At 43.7% G+C, this 25,561-nt stretch overlaps 1 protein-coding gene across 2 annotated transcripts in view; it reads left to right on the top strand.

Annotated features, from left to right (window-relative positions):
* The window catches only part of COL5A3 (collagen type V alpha 3 chain), a 348,363-nt gene that overhangs the window by 263,823 nt on the left and 58,979 nt on the right, over positions 1 to 25,561 (top strand). For both annotated transcript variants that reach the window (XM_088479876.1, XM_088479875.1), the window contains 17 exons: positions 2,284 to 2,337; positions 2,710 to 2,763; positions 4,545 to 4,589; positions 5,376 to 5,474; positions 5,819 to 5,872; positions 6,270 to 6,314; positions 7,415 to 7,468; positions 9,482 to 9,526; positions 12,363 to 12,416; positions 12,781 to 12,825; positions 14,735 to 14,788; positions 15,551 to 15,658; positions 16,429 to 16,482; positions 18,167 to 18,220; positions 19,149 to 19,193; positions 20,276 to 20,329; positions 21,795 to 21,839. In XM_088479876.1, coding sequence (XP_088336002.1) covers positions 2,284 to 2,337; positions 2,710 to 2,763; positions 4,545 to 4,589; positions 5,376 to 5,474; positions 5,819 to 5,872; positions 6,270 to 6,314; positions 7,415 to 7,468; positions 9,482 to 9,526; positions 12,363 to 12,416; positions 12,781 to 12,825; positions 14,735 to 14,788; positions 15,551 to 15,658; positions 16,429 to 16,482; positions 18,167 to 18,220; positions 19,149 to 19,193; positions 20,276 to 20,329; positions 21,795 to 21,839 — 963 coding nt within the window. The remainder of the gene's footprint in view (positions 1 to 2,283; positions 2,338 to 2,709; positions 2,764 to 4,544; positions 4,590 to 5,375; positions 5,475 to 5,818; positions 5,873 to 6,269; positions 6,315 to 7,414; positions 7,469 to 9,481; positions 9,527 to 12,362; positions 12,417 to 12,780; positions 12,826 to 14,734; positions 14,789 to 15,550; positions 15,659 to 16,428; positions 16,483 to 18,166; positions 18,221 to 19,148; positions 19,194 to 20,275; positions 20,330 to 21,794; positions 21,840 to 25,561) is intronic.

Raw genomic sequence — 25,561 nt, 5'->3', positions numbered from 1 at the left:
ATGCCTACTCTCCTGTAGGAGAGTAGGCTCGTGGGAGGCTCCCAATTTTTCGGGTAACCCCCCGCACCCCCGGTAGAGTAGGGATTTCTGCCGCATTCCTGCCCACTTCGTAGTGAAGTGGGCAGAATGGGGATAATTTCTGTGGCAATCGCGGGTCCCCGTGTAGCGGACGGAGCTTAATGAAAGATTCTGCAAGAATCGTGTCATTTGGCTCCATCCCTATTTAAATCTTAGCGAATCACAGCAAGTTACCATGAGGGGCAGGACTTAATGACACGGACCATCATGTCCTGCCCCCCATTGCCACCAAGCTGCTTCTCCTCCCCGAACTTCTCCCGTGGATAAAAAATATTGGCCCTGATTCAGAGCCGGACGCTCTGACAGAGCGCTCGCTCCGAATCAGGGCCGTCCCTCCTACTTTTTGGAGCGGCCTCCTGGCCGCTCGCATAGCTGTGGGTGACCACCCACAGCTATAGCGAGCGGCCAAAATGATGGTCGCGATGGTCAAGACCATCGCGACCATCGGGCTTGTGACGAGACCCTTGGGGCCGGCCCCACTGACACTAGTGATGTCAGTGGGGCCGGTCCCAGACAGTAGGTGTTCCCATGGGAACGCCTCAGTCTGGGCAGCCACGCCCCCGGCACACCCACCAAAGGGGGCGTGCTGTCAATCACCATCAACAGCACGCCCCCTTTGGTGCGAGACCCTTAATGACGGCTTGTCTGTCGTTATTCGGGTCTTGCGCATGCGCACGACGGAGCCGCCTCCGTCGTGTGCATGTGCACTTGGGCAACATCGACCCGCTTGCGAGCGCTCGCGAGCGGGTCTGAATCAGGCCCATTGTCGGCAAGTATGTATTGTGGTTATGATTTGATCCACTGGCCAGGAAGGAAGGGAGGTTTCCAGACAAATGGAAACCCCCCTGTGTTTACCTACAAAAATGTATGTGTTGGAAAGGGGAAGCACCCAAAAAACTATGGCCCTGATTCAGACCCGTCCGCTCGCAAGTGGGTCGATGGTCTGCACTGAGCATGCGCACGACGGAGGGTGCTCCGTCGTGCGCATGCGCCAGACGCGACGAGCGAAGGAAAGTCCTTCGCTGGTTGTGTCTGATCAAAGGGGGCGTGCTGTCGATGTTGACTGACAGCACGCCCCCTTTGGTGGGCGTGCCGGGGGCGTGCCTCCCTGACGGGGGCATTCCCACGGGAACGCCTCCCATCAGAAGCCGGCCCACTGACATCACTAGTGATGTCAATGGGAGTGATTTTGGCTCTGATAGAGCCAAAATCACTCCGGGGCTTGCGGTTGAAAACCTCAACCGCAGGCTCCGGCTCGCAGTTTAGATGGTCGCGATGGTCACGACCATCGCGGCCATCAAACTGCACGCTCGTATATGCTGTGGGTGGTGACCCACAGCTATACGAGCGTCCAGGAGGACGCTCCATTTTTATGGAGGGCGGCCCTCATTCAGAGCGTGCGCTCTGCTCAGAGCGTACGGCTCTGAATGAGGGCCAATATGTCTTGTCTTTGGGCAGATTAATTTATTGACATAAAATATAAACACTATAGGAATTAATGTTCTCTGCATTATGCTGAAACTGTACCATTGTACCAGCAGTTAGCTCCCCTCATATTGTACCAGCAATAAGCTCCCCCCACATTGTACAAGCATTCAGTTGCTCCCATAGTGCCAGCACTCATTGCCCGCAATCTATAACCATCTTAGGTTCCCCCCATTTTGTAGCAGTCAAAGCATCACATAGCAACAGCAGCCAATATGGTATTACCACCACAATGTCCAAGAATCACTTTCCCCAGACCCCCAGGTGCATTTCACAGACCACCAGCTTTATTACATAGATCCCAGCACATTGTACAGCACTCAGCCTTATTGGACGGACACTTGGTGACATTGCACAGACCTGCATCATATTTTACAGAACCCTCACCCCTATTCGCATGGACCCATACCTTTTCACAAAGATGGCAAACAGATGGTCGCTACAGGGTGTGACTATCCCAGAACATCTCTAGAAGTGCCTCACTGGTCGGTATTTCATTTGGAAAGTAGTAGTGAATTAATTGAGCCTGCCCCACTGCTCTATCACGCAGTAACAATCACTGGGGATGTGATCATTGAGGCTGAACCAAAAGTCATGAGAATGCACTAGTGACTTACTGTATGCTGTGTGCAGGCAAAGGATGCACCTCTCCAGGTTAATGATCATGAAAGGACACATTGAATTTATATCCGAGATTCATCCCTGATTTTCTTGATTTAGGGTGACCGTGGATTTGATGGCTTGCCGGGACTTCCAGGCGAGAAGGGACACAGGGTAAGTTATAGAGGATTTATCGAGGATTTATGGTGTTTGGTGTACTTCATGCTGAATAAATCTGTCTCTTACCTCCCATCCTCCATCTTGTTTTATGGATTGATTTAATGGGAGGAAATGACATCATATCTACTAGTATATGGGATAAAAATGGCAAGAAGGAATTATGAAGGTGACGTGACCATTGTGTCACCTGCTTGCAAATGATGGGTCTCTGTATTTACAAATAGTTTCCACTAGTAGTTTTAATCCTCCAGCAGAATAAGTGTAGGTGGACTTTTACAGACTATGAAAACATCATGTGTTTCCTGATTTTAGACTATGATGGCCCGGCTGTGAGTTTTGATCTTATTTTTATTTTCTCTACCACAGGGAGACCTGGGAAATCAAGGGCTTCCTGGTCCAAGTGGAAATAATGGTGATAAGGTAAAATCCATTTTGGGTTATGTGTTATAATATAAAGAAATGTCACCTAGGTATGTTGTTAGGGGCACTGAGAAGTCGGGGGGCACAAAATAATACCCCCCCTTCCGTCCAGAATGCTGCAACCATCCCCTCTACTGTGCACACAGGCTTTGTAGCCTGGTGCTCCATAAGATCCTTTTCCAGCTGCGCCTCCTCTAGTTGTCACACACCCAATACCTTTATATCTATCTATCTTATCCCATCCTGTACTGACTACCCTTTCGGCATTTCAAGTCACCAGGTATTATCTCCTATTCTATACATTGAATTGCTTCAGGCTATACATAAAACAATGGTGATTGGATTTACAATATATTGACAGTTTTAATACCTACATGCCTGACTGTTCGCTATTGAGACTTAATCACTGTATAATGTACAAGTGAGGGTAATGTGTGTATAAACTCCTGTAAATAATATCAGTTCTGAGGCCTCTCCATCTCCTGGCATCCTATAAGCTAGAAAAAGGAGCCATCAGGGCATTGACCATGCCACCCCCTTAGACCTGTGTCCTGGGCAGAGGCACTGGTCAGACAGAGGCACTGGTCACACACCCATCTAGCGGGCCCTGTTGCTACAGAGGAGGGGTTGGTCAATCATAAATCCGCCCTCTAGGAAAAAGACCCACTTTGAAGATTATGCAACCTCCACTTCCATGGGTAGCCCCCAAACAAACCTGGGCATGGGTAATCAGTACTTGCCCCACCATGCTCTCTGCATCCTTGGTTATGGCCTTGTTTTTGGCATTAAAACAAGTGTGATGCATGTTGGCAAATAAAAGATAACTGCTGTCAGTACAATACAGGAGCATATAGGGGTCTGATAGTGTGGTGCGAACATTTGTATGGTTGTGCACAGGTACTGTAACGGAGCAAGAAAGGTGCTGTAACCATAGCAACAATTCTGACTTTAGCTTTGATCATCAAAAATATACTGAAAAACTACAACAAGAATCTGGTTACATATGTAACAGTTTTCATTAATGTCTGATTATAGGAAACAATGAAAGGCTTTTATAAGTATATGAACTCTGTAACCCATAGTAACCAGTGAACAATTTCAGTAGATTGTAGCATTCTAGTACTAGTTACACCTCCGAAATCTTAAAGCTGGTTGGTTGCAACTTGCAACGGGTTATTTTATCTTTTTTTTTAAATATGTTTATTGATTTTTTTTTTAGAAAGATACAGGGGTCTATTTACTAAGCAGTGTTAGGAGACATAGAGAAAAGTGATAAGATGCCAGCCAATCAGCTCCCGTCATTTTTCAAACACTGTGAGATGACAGTTGGGAGCTGATTGGCTGGCACCTTATCTCTTTCTTATCACTTTTCACTCTATCTCCTAACACTGCTTAGTAAATAGACCCCACAGTGACAAAAAAAATTTAAATAATATATCAACGATAACAGTAAGTGAATAGCATCATGAGATAAGAATTTTAATTGTTTTTATATGTGTATATATATATATATATATACACACACGCACACATACACACACAAATATATGAGAATTGAAACGTTACCATCCACATTTGGTTTTTTAGTTCTGATTTGATGTATGGAACAAAATCTTTTGTTTTTTTCCAATTATTTGGAAATTTGCTCAGACTGCTATGGAGCCATGCATGCACTTACAGTGTAGTCTAGATGCTAAATTATGATAACTTCTGTTAGAAACACTTAATTTACAGTGATGGCTCCTGTATTGCACTGTGTTGATGTTTTCTTTTATACTCAGGGTTCTGATGGACCTCCTGGACCGGCTGGTTCCCCTGGAGAGGCAGTAAGTGTTCTTTCTATTCCATGTAGATCTAGATAATACCTGGACATGTCCTCATACTGTATCTGTGAGCTATGGCCCTGACTGGCACCTGTAGGGAGTAACACCACCTCCAGACTCACTGACTGCCAAGTCCTGAATCAGCTGCTAGAAAAGACCATCCACAACACTGATCAGTTATTATATTATAGAGATATATTGGTACAGAGAACATAAAATATAATCTGTGGATACTCGGTTATCCCAGCCTTAGTATAGCTCGGGATTACCTCCTCCCCATACTTGCCTACCTTTTGCTTCTCCTCCCCAGGATGGTTCGCGTCATTAAACCCCGCCCCCTTCGCGGGAAATTGCCGCGATTGGCTTCCTCCCGCGAAAACCGGGAGTGTAGGCATGTATGCTCTGCTCCTCCCTAGTCTCATATGATCAGTGATATCACTTCTACTATGGATAGTTACACTGTATTGAAAGTACAAGTCTCATTATTGCCTGTGGGCAACATAACATGGTGAGACTGGTGTAATTACACAAGAGCTGTCGAGTCACTATTCCATTTCTGGTGTGTAAATGTCATTTGGCCTCTAGGGGCAGTGTTCCCCTGACATATATGCATGATATTAGATCTAAATATATGGCTGCCCCCGCCTACCTGAATAACTTTAAATGCACACATAAATGGCGTTTTTTATGCAACATGACCATAGGTTTTGCTGAGCATTGCAAGAAAAAGGAACCTACATATTAATATATCCAATTATTAGGAGTTCATTTGATGCACCTTCTTTACAGGGTGCACGTGGCTTAGTGGGTCCCCGAGGGCCTCCCGGCCCACCCGGTCAACAAGGTGTGAGTGGAATTGATGGAGCTCCTGGGTCAAAAGGGAATCAAGTAAGTAGAGTATAATTATTGTTATTATTACTACTACTCTTTATTTATAAAGTGGTGTTACATTAACAGCACTGTACATTCAGGGGTCCATGATATAAATAAATTACATACTATAATATAAAACAGAAGGTAACAATGGCCCTGCCCAACTGAGCCTTACAATCTGAGGTATGTGGTAGTAGATGGCTAAAATGACATATTTAGACAGATATAAGAGCATACACCTCCACCCAAGGGACAGAAAACATTATGTACTACACATTGTGTAAATTATAATTACTCAATAATTCTTACTATCCTAACACACCTGTCTCACATATACTGTGTGTTGTTCTATCAAACAGGGTATTCAAGGTGAGACTGGACCAAATGGACAGCAGGGGAACCCAGGGACCCATGTAAGTAACTACAAAGTGAACAGAGACATACTGAAGACCTGACCTGCTTATCTGAGGGGACAAAAGTTATTCTCCACTGTTATGTCAAAGGAAACTAGTAGAACTGTAACAAGGGTAAAAATAATAAAATGCATATATATAAAATGTACATAATACTTACCTTTTGAATATGTTGCATGCTGTACAGCAAAGTTATGTCCATTTCATGACATCTTCAAGTCATGAGTATGTGAGGAACTACAGATAAAATCCATTACTTGCATCTCTTTAGGTCTATAAATATCTCCCATTGTGCAGCAGCCTTGACACATTTTCTGTGCTCTTGGCACTGAAATCAAAACCAATTTAGAATGTGGAGACACAATAAATTAATGTAATTTAAATAATGTCATTACAGGGCTTACCAGGACCTCAGGGTCCTATTGGAATGCCAGGAGAGAAGGTAAGTCTAAACACTTATACATATCATCTATATATCATAGTTCTTTTATGTCATTATGTAAGAGGAGCATTATAAAGTTAGGTCCGGTCTGGTTTATAAAAGCAGGTATAACTGAAGGATTCTGAAGAAGGTTGTGTTGGAGGTTAGCAACAGCTGCAGGCTGAATATGATATAAGAAGCTATACTGGAGGGCCAGTAGATGGCAGTGTATCTTAAATGATCACTGTAGTTTTTTCTTTGATGTGTAATTGAACACTCTTGTTTGTTAATCCTCCATGTTATGTTATGAAAGTGTTACATGTGCTGGTCACCATAGCATCTTCCCTGCATGTTTCTGCTAGAACAAATGAGCACATTCTGTAATGTGTTGCATTGTAAATAACTGATGGGAGACCTGTAATAGTTTTATAACTTACAGATGGTATTTCTAAGGGTGTGTGCCCAGCACTTAAATTAAAACTGATGCTCTGTAGGCGGTGGGATGGTATAGAGGGGGAGAAGCTTCAGTTCAGTTTATTTAACTATTTAAGTGTCTGCTCTGGTGTCCAGCCTCTATACCCAGAGTCAGCAGTGTCCTCCAGATAGATTATAAGAAATGGATTTTACTGTAAGTACATAAAGCCTTGTTTTTTTTGGCCTTGTAGTTCTGTAGTGCAATTGCCAGAATGCCCCATGTGTTCAAGCTAATTACAGAAATGAATTGCGCATCAGGCAAATTGAAAATAAATATGTAAAGCAGTGAATACTGTCCAGCTTAGCATCCAGATAAATAAACTTATATAGAGTTGCCTTAGGGAGGAAGGCTTTCTAGGTTCCAGTTTATTGGGTGCTTGTTGTGATAATGTGGAACATTATCAGAGAAGTTGATGAACAAACTGAGAAATGTAAAATACAATAATTGAAACGGCGATGGGTAAAATTAAATTGAAGATTGACAGGTTCCTGTAGTGGATTAATACTGCATATATAACATTAATGGGTTGCAGGATGACAGTGTGACATGTACTGTAGCTGTTGAATAAACTGAGCCTTCTCCTACAATAACTGGTGATAATCCTTAAAGAAAACACAATCAATGTCTGTATTATCTCTCTGTGCAGGGTCCAGCAGGAAAGCAGGGAATATCAGGTCTGGCTGGATCGGAAGGGCCTCCGGTGAGTACATGGGCATGCACATATAGGGTCCAGGAGTGCTTGGGCTCTGTCTCTGTGCCATCGGCATTCAGATGAGATAACAGTGTCAGTAGGCGAGTCACTCATCTCACAATAAATAGCAGCACAGTGGAGCCTCTGATGTTCATGCTTCGCTATGGTCGTCGGTCAGTGAGATGACAGAGTTAATAGGAATATGATGCCATGGGGGGATACTGGGTGAGACATGATACAGGGGGAGATTGGGGGACATGATGATGAGAGGGGGTATTGATGACATCGTAGTACAAGACACACCCCTGGGTGGTGCTAGACATGCCCCTAGGTGCAGAGTATCCCTCTCTGGATATCCCTGTGTGCGCACTCTAATCAAATATGCTGCGTACACCAATGGGTGAGTACAGGTCGGAAGTTTAAGCCCATATTGTAAGGCCCATCTTGCTTCTTACATTGATACTGTATGTTGGTTATACAACACAATGCAGACAAGATAAAGGTTACTTTACTCATGTTGAGACCTATTGGTTCTGGTTTTGTGGTACTAGTTTCTATATAAATCAATGTTGTAATAATATGATATATTGTGTTCTCCCCTTGTGTGTCTGATTGATATTCTTTGCACTGTGCTGTATGTCTTAGTGCATGTAGTCATGTGTTGCCCACGCTGACTTCTTTCCATGCTCCATGAAATCCACATCAGTTGTAATCACTTAAGTTTAATGTGTTGTGATCAATCATCACGTTGGAATGAGGTCATGAGATGGCTAGCACACACAGACAAAACAGTATGACAAAGAGACACGGTTTTCATATATATAGGTTTCTATTTTAGGAAGGAGACAGTCACGTTGATCTCATTTTCAGAGCAGAAGTGTCAGCCTCTTGGCAAGCACCATTGGCACCTACACTGGTCTAACTTGGCCTAAGTTCTCCTGTAAACACAGGACATCATTCCGCCCTCTGGACCAGGACACCAAGAGTCACGTTTTCTAGGAAATGATCACATCACCTCAATCCCCATCAGTATTGGCACCATGAAAGCTGTGGTTCAAATAATCCACCGCCCACCACCACTGGAGGTTTCCATATGCAAATTAATATAGGACACTAAGCTTTTAGAATGAGATATCAAAAGTGTAATTCAAAAGTACAAATGGTCAAGAAAATGAGTATATTACATGAGGATATGTAAACACATACATTTATTCCTATATGCTGAAAGATAAATGACAGGTGCATAAATATTGTACATAAACATACATAAAATAAAAACCATATGTATATGTGCAATCATGTATTAAAAAAAATATCCATATGTTTAGAATGAGGGGGTCAGTCATCAAAGAGATGTGTTCCAAATAGGTTAAATAGGAACAATGGCCCTGATTCAGAGACGGACGCTCTGAAAGAGCGCTCGCTCTGAATCTGGGTGTTTTGTTTTTTTTGAGCGGCCTTCTGGCTGCTCACATAGCTGTGGGTGACCACCCACACCTATTGCGAGCGGCCAGGATGATGGTCGCGATGGTCAAGACCATCGTGACCATCGGGCTTGCGGCAAGACCCATGTGGTAGGGTCTCGTGGCCGCAAGCCCTAGAGAGTTTCTGGCTCTAATAGAGCCAGAAGCTCTCTCACTGACATCACTGCGAGCGGGTCTGAATCAGGCTAAATGTCCAATTAAATTGGAAAACAAAAAGATTATGTTGAAAGCTAGGACAATACTCAATTGTGTTATTATATTATTACCAGCCAGAGGATTCTTTTATTGGTTGTAAGGCTGTGGTATCTACCAATATCGGATGCCTCAGGGTGTTCTTTAGCAAACGACAGATGTCTTACAAGGAAAAGGTGCAACCAAAGACCTCCAAGCGAGTTAAGGTTGGATAAAACAACGTCCATTGTGTCCCAATTGTGTGACCCAAACTGTCCTTTTTAGATCCTGATTTTAGAATGAAACTTTTAGTAAGCACTGCATTGTACCTATATCCGCTGTTTATGTTACTGTCACTTGTTCTCAGGGACATCCCGGGAGAGAAGGACCTGCTGGAGAAAAGGGGATTCAAGTAAGTAATCAAGTTGGAGAGATTTTCATAAAGTTGGCAAAATATTAATATAAAAGTAGAATATATACATCATTTACGAAGGATAAAGTGGCAGTGATACAGCATAAATTTAGTGCATATAGAGTGCATATGTTGGTGGAAGACGAGTGGTATTTGCAAAAAAAAAGTAGAAGTTTGCATTAGACGGGCAGAGAGGGAACACTGATTCTCTAGTAGCAGCACAAAACTAATATCAATGAAGTTATTGAAATAAGATACAGGGTTATAGAGGGCCTGTTCTTGGGGACATTTCTTGCTTTGCCAAATTATGCACGGTCATTATGCAAGGCTCTGAAAGTAATAGAAAAAAAGAGAGAAAACCCAGGCGCTTCAGGAGTTAAATAACACACCCTGGTTCAATAAAGCTGGAAGGGATAGGCAGTCCCAAAAAGGAAAAAACAACAATGTGTATAACAGTAGTTTATGAATCAGGGTGGATACAATTGACTTATTCAATAGATACTTTGATTCGTATCAAAAATTAGTTATTTATTTGCTAAAAAGTAAAAATGACAAATAATCATTGACTTTCAATATTAAAAAAACATATATCACAAAGTGTATATAATTCAAGACATTTAAATCATACTCCTCTTATCTACAGCGTAGTGACCGACACACCTAATTTGCAGCATTAGGCATAATTGTTCAGATCTGGAAAGTTTTCAAACACAAGCTAAGGCTCCCTCCGTCGTGCGCATGCTCAGTGCAGAACATCGACCCACTTGCGAGCGGACAGCCGCTCGCGAGTGGGTCTGAATCAGGCCCTAAATCTTTGTTATAAACTTCTTAGAAAGGGGCTACCCAGAACAACTATTGAAAAAGGCCTTTAATGAAGTAGAGAAAATGGAGAGAGAAGAGCCCCTCAACAGCAATAAAAAAATTCAACAAAGTCTAATAAATTTGAAAATAATCTAGACTTATAACAGCTCCTCCCTTATAACAGCACCTCCCTTATAACAGCACCTCCCTTATAACAGCACCTCCCTTATAACAGCACCTCCCTTATAACAGCTCCTCCCTTATAACAGCACCTCCCTTATAACAGCTCCTCCCTTATAACAGCTCCTCCCTTATAACAGCTCCTCCCTTATAACAGCACCTCCCTTATAACAGCACCTCCCTTATAACAGCTCCTCCCGTGCTATTGAGGGAAATTACCATATTTAGCAAATAAATAATAAATTTTTGATACGAACCAAAGTATCTATTAAATAAATCAGTTGTATCCACCTCCTGATTCATAAGCTGCTTTGATATACATTATACAGGCTCTGAGCTAGTGGAGTTAGGGCCTCGTCCTATGCTTTTAATGGAATACTTTTGACATCTTTATGTTGCTCACTTTACTCAGTCACCACTAGGGGGACATTTTCACAGGATTTCTGAATCAGCTAAGGCAGTGGTACCCAAACTGTGTGCCGCGCCTCCCTGGGGTGCCACGGCGCTGTCAGCGGGTGCCACGGCAGCTGGTGGCCTAAAGATGCCGGTTAGAGTATTTTGTATTAGTTGTAAACTACATATTTTGTTTGCATGGTAGGGGGAGGGGTTGGCGGCGCGTAGTAGAGCCGAGCGGGGGGGGGGGGGGGGATGGGGGGGTTTGCGATGAGCAGGGGGAGAGATGTCCCTGTAAAGCTGTAAAGCAACAGGCAGTGAATCCTGAGGCAGCCTGTTGCTGAATGGGGTCATACAACGCAGGAGATCAGACAGGAAGTGTCTGATCTGAGCAGCGATGCTGCAAAATGGCACTGATGATGACAACTAAGAGGGGCAATGAAGGGGATAAATGGAGAGACATGGAGAGGGCAAAGGGAGAGCTGCAGTGGTGCACAGCAAAAGCTATTTATGGGGAACACTCAATGTTCTTCATAGTGAGGTCAACAGTTGACTAACACATCGTTAATGATATAGGATTTTGATTGGAACTTTGAGTTGTTACATTCAGAGATGTGTAGTTGCTCTAAGCTGATGGATGATCAAATGACTGTGGGGAGCTGTTTGTTTGGACTTTATGCTTTGGAGAACTACATTTTGGTACAAGCTCCTTTGGGCTTTAAAATTTTAAGCATAGTAGTTGATGCTCCAAGCTATTGGAATGGGAAGCAGTCGGGAAGCCGATGAACGGAATCCTGACCATCGGCTTCCCGACTGTCTAATCCCGGCAAGGGTTAAATAACAGGGTCAAAATCCTGACATCTCTCATTTTCCCTACACCGGGAGCCTGATACCCGGCTTACCGATCGAAGGTAAACCAGACGCAGAGAGCTGTGGGGAGGGGGAGGGTTAGGTCTAGGGTTCCCGGGGGGGACTTAGGGTTAGGCACCCCCACCGGGAGGTTAGGTTATGGCTAGGAGAAGGAGGGTTAGGGTTAAACACCCCCGGGGGAGGTTAGGGTTAGGCACCCCCCCCCCCAGGGGACTTAGGTTTAGGCGGCGGGGAAGGGGGGGTTAGGTTTAGGCACTTAGAGGGGGGATTAGGGTTAGGCACTTGGGAGGGAGGTTAGGGTTAGGCACCCCTACGGGAGGCTTAGGGTTAGGGGGTAGAATAGGTTAGTCAGTACTTACCTTTCAACGATTGGGATTTTCACATGCGGCCGGTGGTAAATCATACTGTATCCATTGGAATAGCCACAAGGAGACATAGTTTAGTGATTGGTGTTGCTGGCTGAATTGAGCTCAGGTATTAGATTTATAGATTCATTTGGGGGCAGTCCTGTACCTGTGACAAGCACCAGCATAAGTAAGAGATTTTTACTAGAAGGCAAATTACAAATCTGTTTTTCCTCTTTTGCTACTAGGGTCTTCCTGGCCCTCCTGGTCCTATTGGATATCCAGGAACTCGTGGAGTTAAGGTAAGTGGAGATATGTATTATATACTGTATGTCCTTGCCACTGATAATGAGATAGCTGTTATCACATGGCAGTGTAATATCACATTGCATATGTTTTCCACTTACTTGTCCAGTTCATTACTCAAGGCTGATTTAGACGTGTTGATGGAAGGCTATAGTTACTGTCACAGCTGAGCTAGTATGTGTTAACAAGTAACATCAGTGAGGCGGATTAGTGGTCAGATTCCTCTCAGTGCCTCCACGCTTCTCACCAGTGAGTTAATGTATCTGCAGTGAGGCTCTTTGTCCTGTGATAAATATGGCCACTTCCTACATTTGGGATATTTTAGTAAATTGATGTTGCTGTCTGACTTTTATTTTTCAGGGAGCTTTTGGTGTGAGAGGGATAAAGGGAAGCAAAGGTGAGAAGGTGAGTGGACAAGATGTGATTATTATTATGTATGAGACTCGAGCTCCCAGGAGAACATGTAATAGACACATCACTAAATCTAGAAAAGAACAGAGATCAATGATGCATATATGATAAAGTGGTATTTCCTGGTAATATTGTATCAAAATACCCCCTTCCTTCCTTATAAGAGTACTTTGGTTGGGGTTATACGCTGTGACGACCACCATTTTCTAGAACCCAACTGATCACCTTGAATACAGCTTGGCCTTCTCCACCATTCATTGATCAGCTCTCTCCTTGACCCAGCAGCTCTGTGTGTAGTAAAATGATCTTTTTAAGCAGGGGACCACTTTAACACATATTACTTTATGGGCTGGTCCAGATAAGCATATTGCAAGAGTATGCTCACACTGCATTCCAAGATGGAACCAAAGTGCTGCGTGAATTGTGTAGGAATCGTTGATCCTCATGCTCCCACTCCTCTGCTGTTCTGACGAGTAGCATTAAAAAGTGGTATTACACCAAAAACATCAAATAAAGTGTATGTATAATTTTCTAGTGTTTGGGGCTGACCCATGAATTCCACTTTTAATGACGCCCTGATGCCTATCAGGGTATCAGTGGATGTCAGTGGTGGTTGGTCCAAACAAGAAAACAATTTGAGGCCGTAAACATTCAGCATAAGTAAAATGAAAACCTGGAACCCCAAATACTACTGTCCATTCTGTATTTTTTGGCATAGTTGTATCCAAAAATAAATGGATTTTATCAGCAAATGCTGCAATTTATCAATTTATAAATTACTTGGTGGCACCTACCATTTTGTATTAGGAGAGCAGCAGCCATACAATAGATCTTCTCTCACCTTACCCTGTTGGGTTTCCAACATTAGTCTTTTGTTGACCATATATGGCTCCCCACCAATGACCAGGTCATTTATGCTAAGGTTTTACAGGTCTGACTTAATTTCCCTGGATCTAAAGCTCTCATTATATGATCGCTACAGACACAAAAGATGTCCTTATTGCCTCAGCTATCATCTCATAGGATATGACCGCTGACTTCATCTGTTTTTTGGCTCCTGACATACTGTATGGGGTCTTCCAAAGACACACTCTGACATACTATGCCAATTCATCTTTTCTCTTCCACTTCTAAGGAGAGTCGTTCTTTCCCTTGTGGCAAAGTAAGGGACTTACCCCAGGTGTGTGGGGGAGATTCTGCTCTCACTCCTGCTGGCAGACTTCAGAGCATGACTGAACTCAAACTGGTCTAACAGGACACCTGAGCTAGTCAGCTTTATATAGTGAAATAGGGAGCTGTCAGATTCTGGGAAAATAAATGGGTTTAGTACAAGCCAATGAGGACAGAGCTGGGTTGGAGCTTAGGTTTTATAAAGTTGCTGGATCCTGTGGATTGGGTGATTACTGTTGAGCAAGCTGACCGATATAATGGAGATGTAAGTTCTGTTAGACCAGTAATAGGGATCACCAAGGAGAAATTCTTGTTTCTGCAATTTGTCTGCCATCCAGACTAATAAAGGAGATTGTTATTATAAGAGGTATTATAGTCATGCCATCGTAAATGTGATAACTTGTTTCTATTCTGCATAAGGTTGTATTTTTTTACGCTATCTATATATGACAAGACTGTAACACTATACAGTATGTATACACTATATACATTTATGTTATATTTAAAAGAAATACTAAAATGGTGGTATTCAATGTTGTTTATTACATGTGCAATTTACACCAGAAGTAGAGCAGATTCTGGTCCATGGAGCCCCTTGATTGTCAGTGGCTCCAGGCAAATGCCTGCTCTGCTGTGCCCTGGCACCTTCCCCACCAAGAAGATCCCTCTACCCAATTAATATCGCTATAAAAGGGACCACTACTGCAGACTCCTAATGCTTAATCTGTTACAGGGTGAAGATGGATTTCCAGGCTTCAAGGGAGACGTTGGGATCAAAGGAGACAGAGTAAGATGATTAGATGAAGGGCAGGGGTTGTCCGTCTGTGAGTCTGTCTGTCTATTGATGGATCTGTTATTGGGTTGCAGAGCCCAGCCAGCTTGGCAGCCCACCTATGAGATTCTTTGTTCAGCTAAGCACTGTCTCTTAGTTACTGATTTGGGCTGTTATTCTGGGAACTTCAGGTAGTGAGAAAGAAGGGAGCATTGATGAATCCATAAAATACTTATATATGGAAAGCTTACATTTAAGTAATGTTCTGTATGTTGATATGCTGATATGGGATTTCTAGTCCTCCCTTATCTGTATTATTGGTATTAAGGCAGATTGGCCTGTATGGGTGAAATTTCAGTCTGCATATGTTGCTCCATAGATCGAAAGAGCTTGTTGGTTGCTAACAAAAGTGAGTGTTTTCAGGCCACTAAAAATCAACATTCATTTATCAAGCTACTGGTACATTGTCACTTGTATGCTGCCAGGACATGCAGTCTGAGAGAGAGCAGAAAAATGCCAAGCTCTGTTCACAGCATGTGCCAGTGCGCTACTACCCTACAGCTCAAGTCCTAGGGTGGAGATAGAGTATTTTGAACAACACATTTGGTTATGCAATTGTTAAATCCAGAAAGGGGATTTGCTAAGAGATGTGGCCAATAGGCATTGTGTAACAGAAATCTTTATGATACACAGATCAGTTTATTCCTACTATGTTTTTTTTTATTTTAATACCATTTCCCATTTCATCAATGTTTCTTCCCATTGCTGCCATTGTAGGGGGATCCTGGAGTTCTTGGAGTTCGTGGAGAGGATGGTCCGGAAGGGCCAAAGGGACAATCTGGGCCCTTGGGAGAGATCGGCTCACTGGGCATTCCTGGAGAAAAGGTTGGCTAATTCACAGAGCCAGAGCCATAATATATAATGTTATGTACCTATTTGGTAATCCCATTTGAGAATTGTGCTTTTAAATAGGAGCATGCCATGATCACATAGGCAGCGGTCTTGTAGGAATGACAAAGGAATCAGTGACCAGAATCCGCTACTCCATCCTGTCCAATGAATCTATTAAGGCTGATTGACCCCAGGATATAATTGGCGTGACCTCAGGATGGAGTTGGCATGGCCCCAGGAAATAATTGGCATGTCCCCAGGATGGAGTTGGCATGACCCCAGGATATAATTGGCATGACCTCAGGATGTAGTTGGCATGGCCCCAGGATATAATTGGCATGTCCCCAGGATGGAGTTGGCATGACCCCAGGATATAATTGGCATGACCTCAGGATGTAGTTGGCATGGCCCCAGGATATAATTGGCATGTCCCCAGGATGGAGTTGGCATGACCCCAGGATATAATTGGCATGACCTCAGGATGTAGTTGGCATGGCCCCAGGATATAATTGGCATGTCCTCAGGATGTAGTTGGCACGGCCTCAGGATGTAGTTGGCATGACCCCAGGATATAATTGGCATGACCTCAGGATGGAGTTGGCATGGCCCTCTGCTGGAAGTAGACGTTTTCAATTCAATAATTCTTTAAAGCTTAATTTTTTCTTCTTCCAGCATACACAACCCAAACAGCTGTCCTCCCTGTCACAGTACACACCCAATGTTGTTATGTTGTTAATGACACACTGTGTATTTTCTATCACCAGGGAAAGTTGGGAGTTCCAGGTCTTCCAGGATATCCTGGACGTCAAGGTGGAAAGGTAAGTGTGTCTATTCATATGGACTTCTGTCACCACTGACCTAGATAAGCTCATGTCTCTACCTCAGTGGGGAATGTAACATGTTTAATGTGACTCTGACCACAAAGAAGCTTCTTTTAAGTATGTAGTTTGAAGGGGGTTTAAACAGATGTTGGGGAGGGGGTGGGGGTAATATTTTGGAGTTTGACTATAATTGAAGTAACATAGTTTCAAATAATGCATAACAAGTTTAAGGGGAGGGTCTTACATATAAGCTGGTGATCAAACTATGTCTATCATTCCATTGAGAAAAATTAACAATTTAAGCAAACCAAATAATTGTCAGATAATATCCATCACTCGTGTAATTACAGTGCAGAGTAATATAATTACTTTACATATAGAAGACAGAAACATATGGATACAGTGTAACTACAAAACAAATGTACTTTGGATAAGCAGATTATTGGGTTGCATGATATAGGGATGTCAGGTAGGTAGATGGTGCCAAACATCCTGGCAAATCAGAATGTGAGCTTGTGGGCAGGGAAAAGATTTCCTAAGTGGGTGTGCCCGGGCAGTGTACCTATGCATGATACGCCTGGGCACATTTACACCTTGTAGCTCCAATGAAGTGGTTATCAAACTCGGCCCTCAGGTCATGTTTTCCAGGTCACCCAGCAGGTTCACAGGTTTAATCATTACTCACTGACCCATTTTACAATATTCACAGGTGAGGAGACCTGGAAAATATGCACTGTTTGGGTTCCTGAGGACCGAGTTTGAGAACCTGTGCCCTAATGAATGCCCTGCCAGAACACTGCTTACTGACCTCGCGTACAGGACATCATCAGACACCATATTGACTGAGATACACGATCCCCAGGAGGATATTCATGTGTGATATTCCATCATCCAAAGCACACAGAGATTTCCTAGTGTTTATTTTGCCCCCCCCATTTTTTACACATTTTTTACTTTTTATTTTTCAAAGTGCCATTGGCCCATATACAACAAGCAAAGCACACTGATAGAGACACGCTCGCGTGCCAAGTCCATTTCTGAGATATTCATTTATTTTATTACAAATCATCCATTTGCAACTGGATTATGTATGTATTTTCCATTGATTACATGCTACATTAAGATTCACTAAGGAGCACTATGACTCCGACCCTATTAGATACATTTTAAGTAAACTTTTCTTTTGTACAAGATCAGTTTTTGTAAATGTATATTGCTCATAAAGGTGGTCACTCATTGATGTATATATAATATACCACGACAATAATATTACTCTAAAAAATAAAAAAGCCTTTTGACTTACAGTACAAGCAGTGTAGCGCTTAGTACAAAACCTATTGTTACCACATTATATTATGCGAGGGTGGACGCCTCGCAAGCTAAGCTGCTCCTAAAGGACAAGCAAACTACTGAATCCCTAAGAGCGCTGTTACACACACCCTCTAACAATTACCGCTAATGAATGCAGACAATTCCTAATAGGGATCCTGTTATTTTATATGCCAGTTTTATAATGCGGCTGGCAATGAATATATTATATAACTTATCAGGGTGACATATTTAATAGCCTGGATGTTGGGGCATCCTAAAGACCTCTTAGTGTCTGCGGCCATAGGCAGGGTGTTGGAGTGACAGGATGCAAAACTAGGCCATGGTGCTGATTAACTATATCTTATTACAGGGCTCAACAGGATTCCCTGGTCCGATTGGTTTGATTGGTGAAAAAGGCAAGCGGGTGAGTCCTATAAGTGTTTTCTTTGGATTTAAATGGTTAAAGAGAGCAGAGATAAAACGCCTGCATTAAACAGAGGGACATGTACCTAGTAAAAACAATTACACATATACCTCTGGGGGGACCATCTGCCAAGCATGCTATGAGTTCTGATAAGTTGTGTACAATAAAATATAGTGCAACTGATAACATTTATTTATTGTGTTGCAGCTTTTCTTAGTAAAAGATGTAGCACTTTCTTATTGCCTGCAGATGTCACTGTTGCTGTGTCTGCTAAGGGGCGGGTCACAGAGTTTGGAAGGGCAGGAACACCTGTAGCTGTGTACAAGTGGCATCATAGCTAGAAGTCAGTGGTTAAGACGGTACCTATTTCCTGTGCAGGAGTCCTGTAGGCAGCTGCAGAGGAAATCCGAGTATACTGGTGGTCTGGCTGGTATACATTGCACTGCCCTAAATACCTCTATTAGGGGTATATTTACTAAAGTGAGAGTTTTTAGAAATGGAGATAATGCCCATAGCAACCAATCAGATTCTACTTAACATTTAACTAGCACCTTCTAGTGAAAAGTTGAACTCCGTGTTCCTTCTTTAAAAAAAAATCTATCTTAAACGTAAGTAACAGCTGGGATTATAGCAAGAGCAGTGTTATAAAGATAGTGGCATATATTGGTATTATTATATTTTATAATGTCCTATTGTGTGGAGAATATATCTGGTGGGAAGTAACTTTGGCGTGATAAAAATGGGTGTTATATAGAGGGAGCGCTGTCCTTTATTTGGGTGGACATCACTTTTGATTTCCTTTAAAAATCTGTTTTAGTTTTGCTGTGATTACATTTCCTACATCTGATGGTATAAAATACACCAATAATATGTCCCTTATAATTAAATACATTGTATTGTTAGTATAATGTGATGTTTCATCCCATAGGGAAGAGGTGGGCAGCCTGGAGCAGCCGGGCAGCGGGGACCCTCGGTAAGTATATCTTATATTATGTGTTATTAAGGTATAATATTAAACCAATGGTTATTACTTCAAGTTGAATAAAGAGAAATGTCTTAGTTTGCTAGACCATACACATTTATGATACATACATGACTACTATAGTACTGTGTGCCAATTGGGGTATCTGCTTTCATATAGATGTCGCCAACATCATTGTAGGGGGCTTATTCAATTAGCAGCGATGTGCCACTGACCATCCCATGATGTTTGGTTTGACCCATATCCGGCATTTATAGTTAGCATTAGTGCTTTTCCTGAGCACCTCTATGGGGTGGGAGGATGAATTAGCAATGTTGCCGGCTCGGATGTTCTATACCGGAATGGCACATCGCGGCCAAGCTGCTGACTGAATTGCCTTCTATGAGGGAGTTAGTTATCTTAGGTGTCTGATCACCTGTGGGAAATGAGGGTGTGTACATGGATAATGTGCTGTGAGAGCTGAAATATATATATTGCTGTGTGTTTTATTCATTGCAGTGTAGTATTATAAGAACATTTATGACAACAATGAGTAGTGGAGACAGACATGTTGCGGGCTGAACCAATAGCTCAGTTATGCGATTAGATCCTCATTAATTGACCGGTTGAATCTTGGCTCCGCCCACAATATGGCCACCTCCGTTGGGAACAGAGGACAGGTACACTTTATATGGGCTGCATAAGTGGCAGGGCAGAATCTATCTGAGTAACCAGGATGTTCTCTCTGAGGACAAGTGACAGTTATCTATCTGTCCTCAATCCAAAAGCACCATGTATTATTACACTTCTTATTTGTAATATATCCAGTAACGCCCTGTAGTACACTTACTAGATAGAAACATACACAATGCAATAACCAGTAGTAATAATATGGCTATTGACTCTGACCAGTGCAGGGCAAGGTAGATTAGCAATAAAATCTCTCATTTGTTGCTAAATTAGTGTTCTCACTGATAGCCATTGCTTACTGTACTGTATAAGTACCCCCCACTCTCTAGCACAGTGTGCCCACAGAATGCCAGTCACAGTCCCCAAGTACAATTCTGTTATTTCCATGATTGTTTTCTATTCAGGGCACAAGAGGAGAAAGAGGTCAGAGAGGCCCAACTGGAAAACCAGGTCTAAAAGTGAGTGTTCCCCCATCCCTGTATTTCTGTCCCCCATGATTGCCGTATTTTAAGCCTAATCGCTATTCTTGGAAGTTCCAGCATTTCAAACATTTATTGCTGTACAACATGTCTGATATTTTTACAATGCAGTTGAGTATTAGAGCCAGCTTAAACCATAATAATTGTATTTATAGACATAATATATACATCACTGCCCATCTTCTGAGCAGAGCCTCATTAAAAACCTGTGAGGCCATAGGCAAGATGCTTGTTTGAGCCATTTTAGCCCCTCAGTCACTATCTGAGGCCGGTCACCCGGAGGGTGCTCACTATCTGACGGCACTTACTATCTGAGTACTGTCACTATCTGAGGCCATTGTCGTATCTATAATGGGTGCAGGGTGTGTGGCGCACACGGGCCCCTGTGCCCAGAAGGGCCCACACCGCACACCCTTCACCCATATAATTATATTCACCTTTGTGATGCGGGCGCCATGTTCCAATAGACCTGCGCATGCACAGTAGACACTGGCACAATGTTAGAGCCTACTGTGCCACAGATAAAAGGGGGCCCACATGGAGCCTGCACACAGGCCCCCTCTTCTCTTAAACCACCCCTGTCCAAATATTCTCTAAGGCTGGCTCTCTGAGGTTGGTCACTCTCTCAGGCTGGTCACTTTCTCTGGCTGGTCACTATAGAGGAGTGCTCACTCTCTGGGGCCGGTCACTGTCTGAGGCCGGTCACTATGTAAAGTTGGTCACTCGCTGAGGCTGATAACTGACTAAGGCCAATCACTATCTGAGGTCAGTCACTATCTGAGGCCAGGTCACTATGTGAGGCCAGGTCACTATTTGAGGCTGCTAGCTGTCTGAGGCCTATCGCTGTCTGAGGCCAGTCACTATCTGAGGTCAGGTCACTATTTGAGGCCGCCAGCTGTCTGAGGCCTATCGCTGTCTGAGGCCACTCACTGTCTGAGGTCAGGTCACTATTTGAGGCCGCTAGCTGTCTGAGGCCTATCGCTGTCTGAGGCCACTCACTGTCTGAGGCCAGGTCACTATTTGAGGTCGCTCGCTGTCTGAGGCCGGTCACTATCTGTGGCTGCTCAGTTAGAAACCATTAACGATCCTTAGACACCTTCTTATTCTGTGACATATGTTGGCTCACTTAAAAAACTGTCATGATTGTCGCCATAGACGGGCTCATTACTGTCTTACAAGAGTAGTGCAAAGAGACTCTAGAGAGTCCCGATGAGAGTCCCATGGAAATAAATATAGAACAGGAGCTGATTGGAAGATTTTACATCTACATAGAAAACAGGAGAACATTATTGAAATGAGCACTGTCATGGTCATTATCACTATCAGTATTAGGGGATTATAACTAATATAAGTGAATTCTTGACCCATCAGTGAGTGGAGGGTATTGGAAAGGGATGCCAGGCACTCTGTATGGGACGCACCTGACCATTTTCTCTTTGTGCAGGGAGATTCTGGCCATGATGGTGTAGCAGGAGCCATTGGTGAGAAGGTGAGTCCTGTCCTGTATGTATCCTATTTGTACCCTACTATGTGTGTCACATACCTGAGGTCAGCTAGCATGCACATTGCCTTCTACTACATTATAAATGTTGGTGGCTGATCCCATGATAGATCACATACTGAATGACCTGCAAGTACTGTAGCTGGAAAAGTAAAAAACGTGTTCCAGAAAGTAACATTTCTAATGGCCCCCATAGACTAGCGATCCTGCGATCCAGCCGCAATCCTGCGATCCTGCGATGCTGGTTTGGATTTCACTGATTTGCTGGTCACGATCAAAATATGACATGACATTACATAGAACATGCTTTCATTCTAAATAATAACATAGGCTCTCACAGACACACTTATTAGCAGAGATACTGAACAGCAGATTTATTTGCAGGCAATCTTATAATCTCACTAATCATTAGCAACCAACTAACAAATTATTAACTACTGCTATCACTTAGTAATATACAGTATATATATATATATATATATATATATATATATATATATATATATATATATATATTAGGGGTGTGCACCGGCCACTTTTCGTGTTTTGTGTTTTGGTTTTGGATCTGGATCTTTCTTCGTGTTTTGGATCTGGATTGGTTTTGCCAAAACCACCCTTCCGTGTTTTGGGTTCTGGGTTTTGTGTTTTGGATCTGTATTTTTTTTTAAAAAAGCATAAAAACAGCTAAAATCACAGAATTTGTAGGTTTTTCTGCTCCTATGCTATTATTAACCTCAATAACCTTAATTTCCACTCATTTCCAGTCTATTCTGAACACCTCACACCTCACAATAGTGTTTTTATGTCCAAAAGGTTGCACCGAGGTAGCTGGATGACTATGCTAAGCGACACGAGTGGGCGGCACAAACACGTGACCCATCTAGGCGTGAAACTGCAGTGGCAGACAGGATGGCAGTTTGAAAAACTAGGCCCCAAACAGTACATAATGCAAAGAAAAAAAAGAGGTGCAAGATGGAATTCTCCTTGGGCCCTCCCACCCACCCTTATGTTGTATAAACAGGACATGCACACTTTAACAAACCAATCATTTCAGCGCCAGGGTCTGCCACACAACTGTGGCTGAAATGACTGGTTCGTTTGGGCCCCCACAAAACAAGCTGGCAATTAATGTGTCCCTGCACAAACTGGCTCTACGGAGGCAAGATGTCATCCTCATCCTCCTCATCCACCGATTCCTCACCCTCTTCAGTGTGTACATCCTCATCCTCACAAAGTATTAACTCGTCCCCACTTGAATCCACCACCACAGGTCCCTCTGTACCTTCTGGAGGCTGGTCTCCCTGGAAGAGCTGATAATTCATTTTGATGAACATCATCTTCTCCACATTCTGTGGAAGCAACCTCCTACGCCTTTCGCTGACAAGGTTCCCGGCTGCACTAAACACTCTTTCGGAGTACACACTGGAGGGGGGGCAACTCAGGTAAAATAGAGCCAGTTTGTACAGGGGCCTCCAAATTGTCTCTTTTTCCTGCCAGTACAGGTATGGACTGTCTGACATGCCTACTTGGATGCTGTCACCGATGTAATCCTCCACCATTCTGTCAATGGTGACAGTATCATATGCAGTGACAGTAGACATGTCAGAAATTGTTGCCAGGTCCTTCAGTCCGGACCAGATGTCCAAACTTGGTCCTGCCTGCCCTGCATCACCGCCAGCGGGTTGCTTAGGATACCTAAGTTTTTTCCTGGCAGCCCCAGTTGCGGGAGAAAATGAAGAAGGAGCCGTTGACGTGTCACGTTCCGCTTCAGCTGACAGTGTGTTCACCAGCAGGTCTTTGCACCTCTGCAGGCTTGTGTCGGCCGGAAAGAGAGACACCACATAGGCTTTAAACCTAGGATCGAGCACGGTGGCCAAAATGTAGTGGTCTGATTTCAACAGATTGACCACCCTGGAATCCTGGCAAAGCGAATGAAGGGCTTCATCCACAAGTCCCACATGCCGAGCGGAATCGCTCCGTCTTAGCTCCTCCTTCACTTTCTCCAGCTGCTTCTGCAAAAGCCTGATGAGGGGAATGACCTGACTCAAGCTGGCAGAGTCTGAACTGACTTCACGTGTGGCAAGTTCGAAGGGCTGGAGAACCTTGCACAACACGGAAATCATTCTCCACTGCGCTTGAGTCAGGTGCATACCCCCTCCTTTGCCTATGTCATAGGTGGATGTATAGGCTTGTATGGCCTTTTGCTGCTCCTCCATCCTCTGAAGCATATAGAGGGTTGAGTTCCACCGCGTCACAACCTCTTGCTTCAGGTGATGGCGGGGCAGGTTCAAGAGTGTTTGCTGGCGCTCCAGTCTTCGGCACGCAGTCGCTGAATGGCGAAAGTGGCCTGAAATTTTTCGGGCCACCCAAAGCGTCTCCTGCACGCCCCTGTCGCTTTTCAGAAAATTCTGCACCACCAAGTTTATTGTGTGAGCAAAACATGGGACGTGCTGGAATTTGCCCAGATGTAATGCCCGCACAATATTGGTGGCGTTGTCAGATATCACAAATCCCCAGGAGAGTCTAAGTGGGGTAAGCCACTGGGCGATGATTTCCCTCAGTTTCTCTAAGAGGTTGTCGGCGGTGTGCCTCTTACTGAAACCGGTGATACACAGCGTAGCCTGCCTTGTAACGAGCTGGCGTTTCTGAGATGCTGCTACTGGTGACGCTGCTGCTGTTGCTGCGTAAGGTGATACATCTACCCAGTGGGCTGTCACAGTCATATAGTCCTTAGTCTGCCCTGTTCCACTTGTCCACATGTCCGTGGTTAAGTGGACATTGTGTACAACGGCATTTTTCAGGACACTGAGGACACTTTTTCTGACGTTTCTGTACAGTCTCGGTATCGCCTGCCGAGTGAAGTGGAATCTAGATGGGATTTGGAACCGGGGACACACTACCTCCATCAATTGTCTAAATCCCACTGCACTAATGGCGGATACCGGACGCACGTCTAACACCAACATAGCAGTCAAGGCCTCAGTTATACGTTTTGCTTCAGGATGACTGCTGTCGTACTTCATCCTCCTCGCTAAGGACTGTTGGAGCGTCAATTGTTTAGTAAAAGTAGTGGTGTTCCTACTTCCTCTCTGGGATGATGAACGACTCCCAGCAGCAGCAACAGCAGCAGCGGCAGCAGTAGGCATAGCAATGCAGGATCCTCCGGAGGAATCCCGGATAGGAGAGTCAGTCATGCCAGTGACATGGCCTGCAGGACTACTTCCGATCCTGACTAAGGAGGAAATTGACGAGGAGGGAGTTGACGGTGTGGTTTGCAGGCGCTTGGATACAACAGGACAACGGGATTTAGGTGTCCCTGGACTGCTTACGGTCTTAGCCAAAGTTTCTGAACTTGACAGTAACTTTTTATGAACGCGCTGCAGGTGCCGTATAAGAGAGGATGTTCCTAGGTGGTTGACATCCCTACCCCTACTTATTTCACCTTTACATATGGTACATATGGCAAGACAGTTGTTGTCCGGATTTGGATAGAAATATTGCCAGACCAAAGAGGTGGAATGTTTGGTCTTCTGCCCAGGCATGACCGTGATGGGCTTTTTCATCCCACGGACAACAACTGTCTCCCCCGGAGCCTGATTTAAACAAACCACATCACCATCAGAATCCTCCTCGCCAACTTCCTCCTCAGCGCCAGCTACACCAGTATCCTCAGCCTGTTGTACTTCAACAGTGACATCTTCAATTTGCAT

Source organism: Taudactylus pleione, unplaced genomic scaffold (genome assembly GCF_031769625.1).
Source record: "Taudactylus pleione unplaced genomic scaffold, aTauple2 ptg000248l, whole genome shotgun sequence".
Classification (NCBI taxonomy): Eukaryota; Metazoa; Chordata; class Amphibia; order Anura; family Myobatrachidae; genus Taudactylus; species Taudactylus pleione.
Note: the sequence above shows the minus strand (reverse complement) of the source record. Positions and strands in the feature narration are given on the sequence as shown.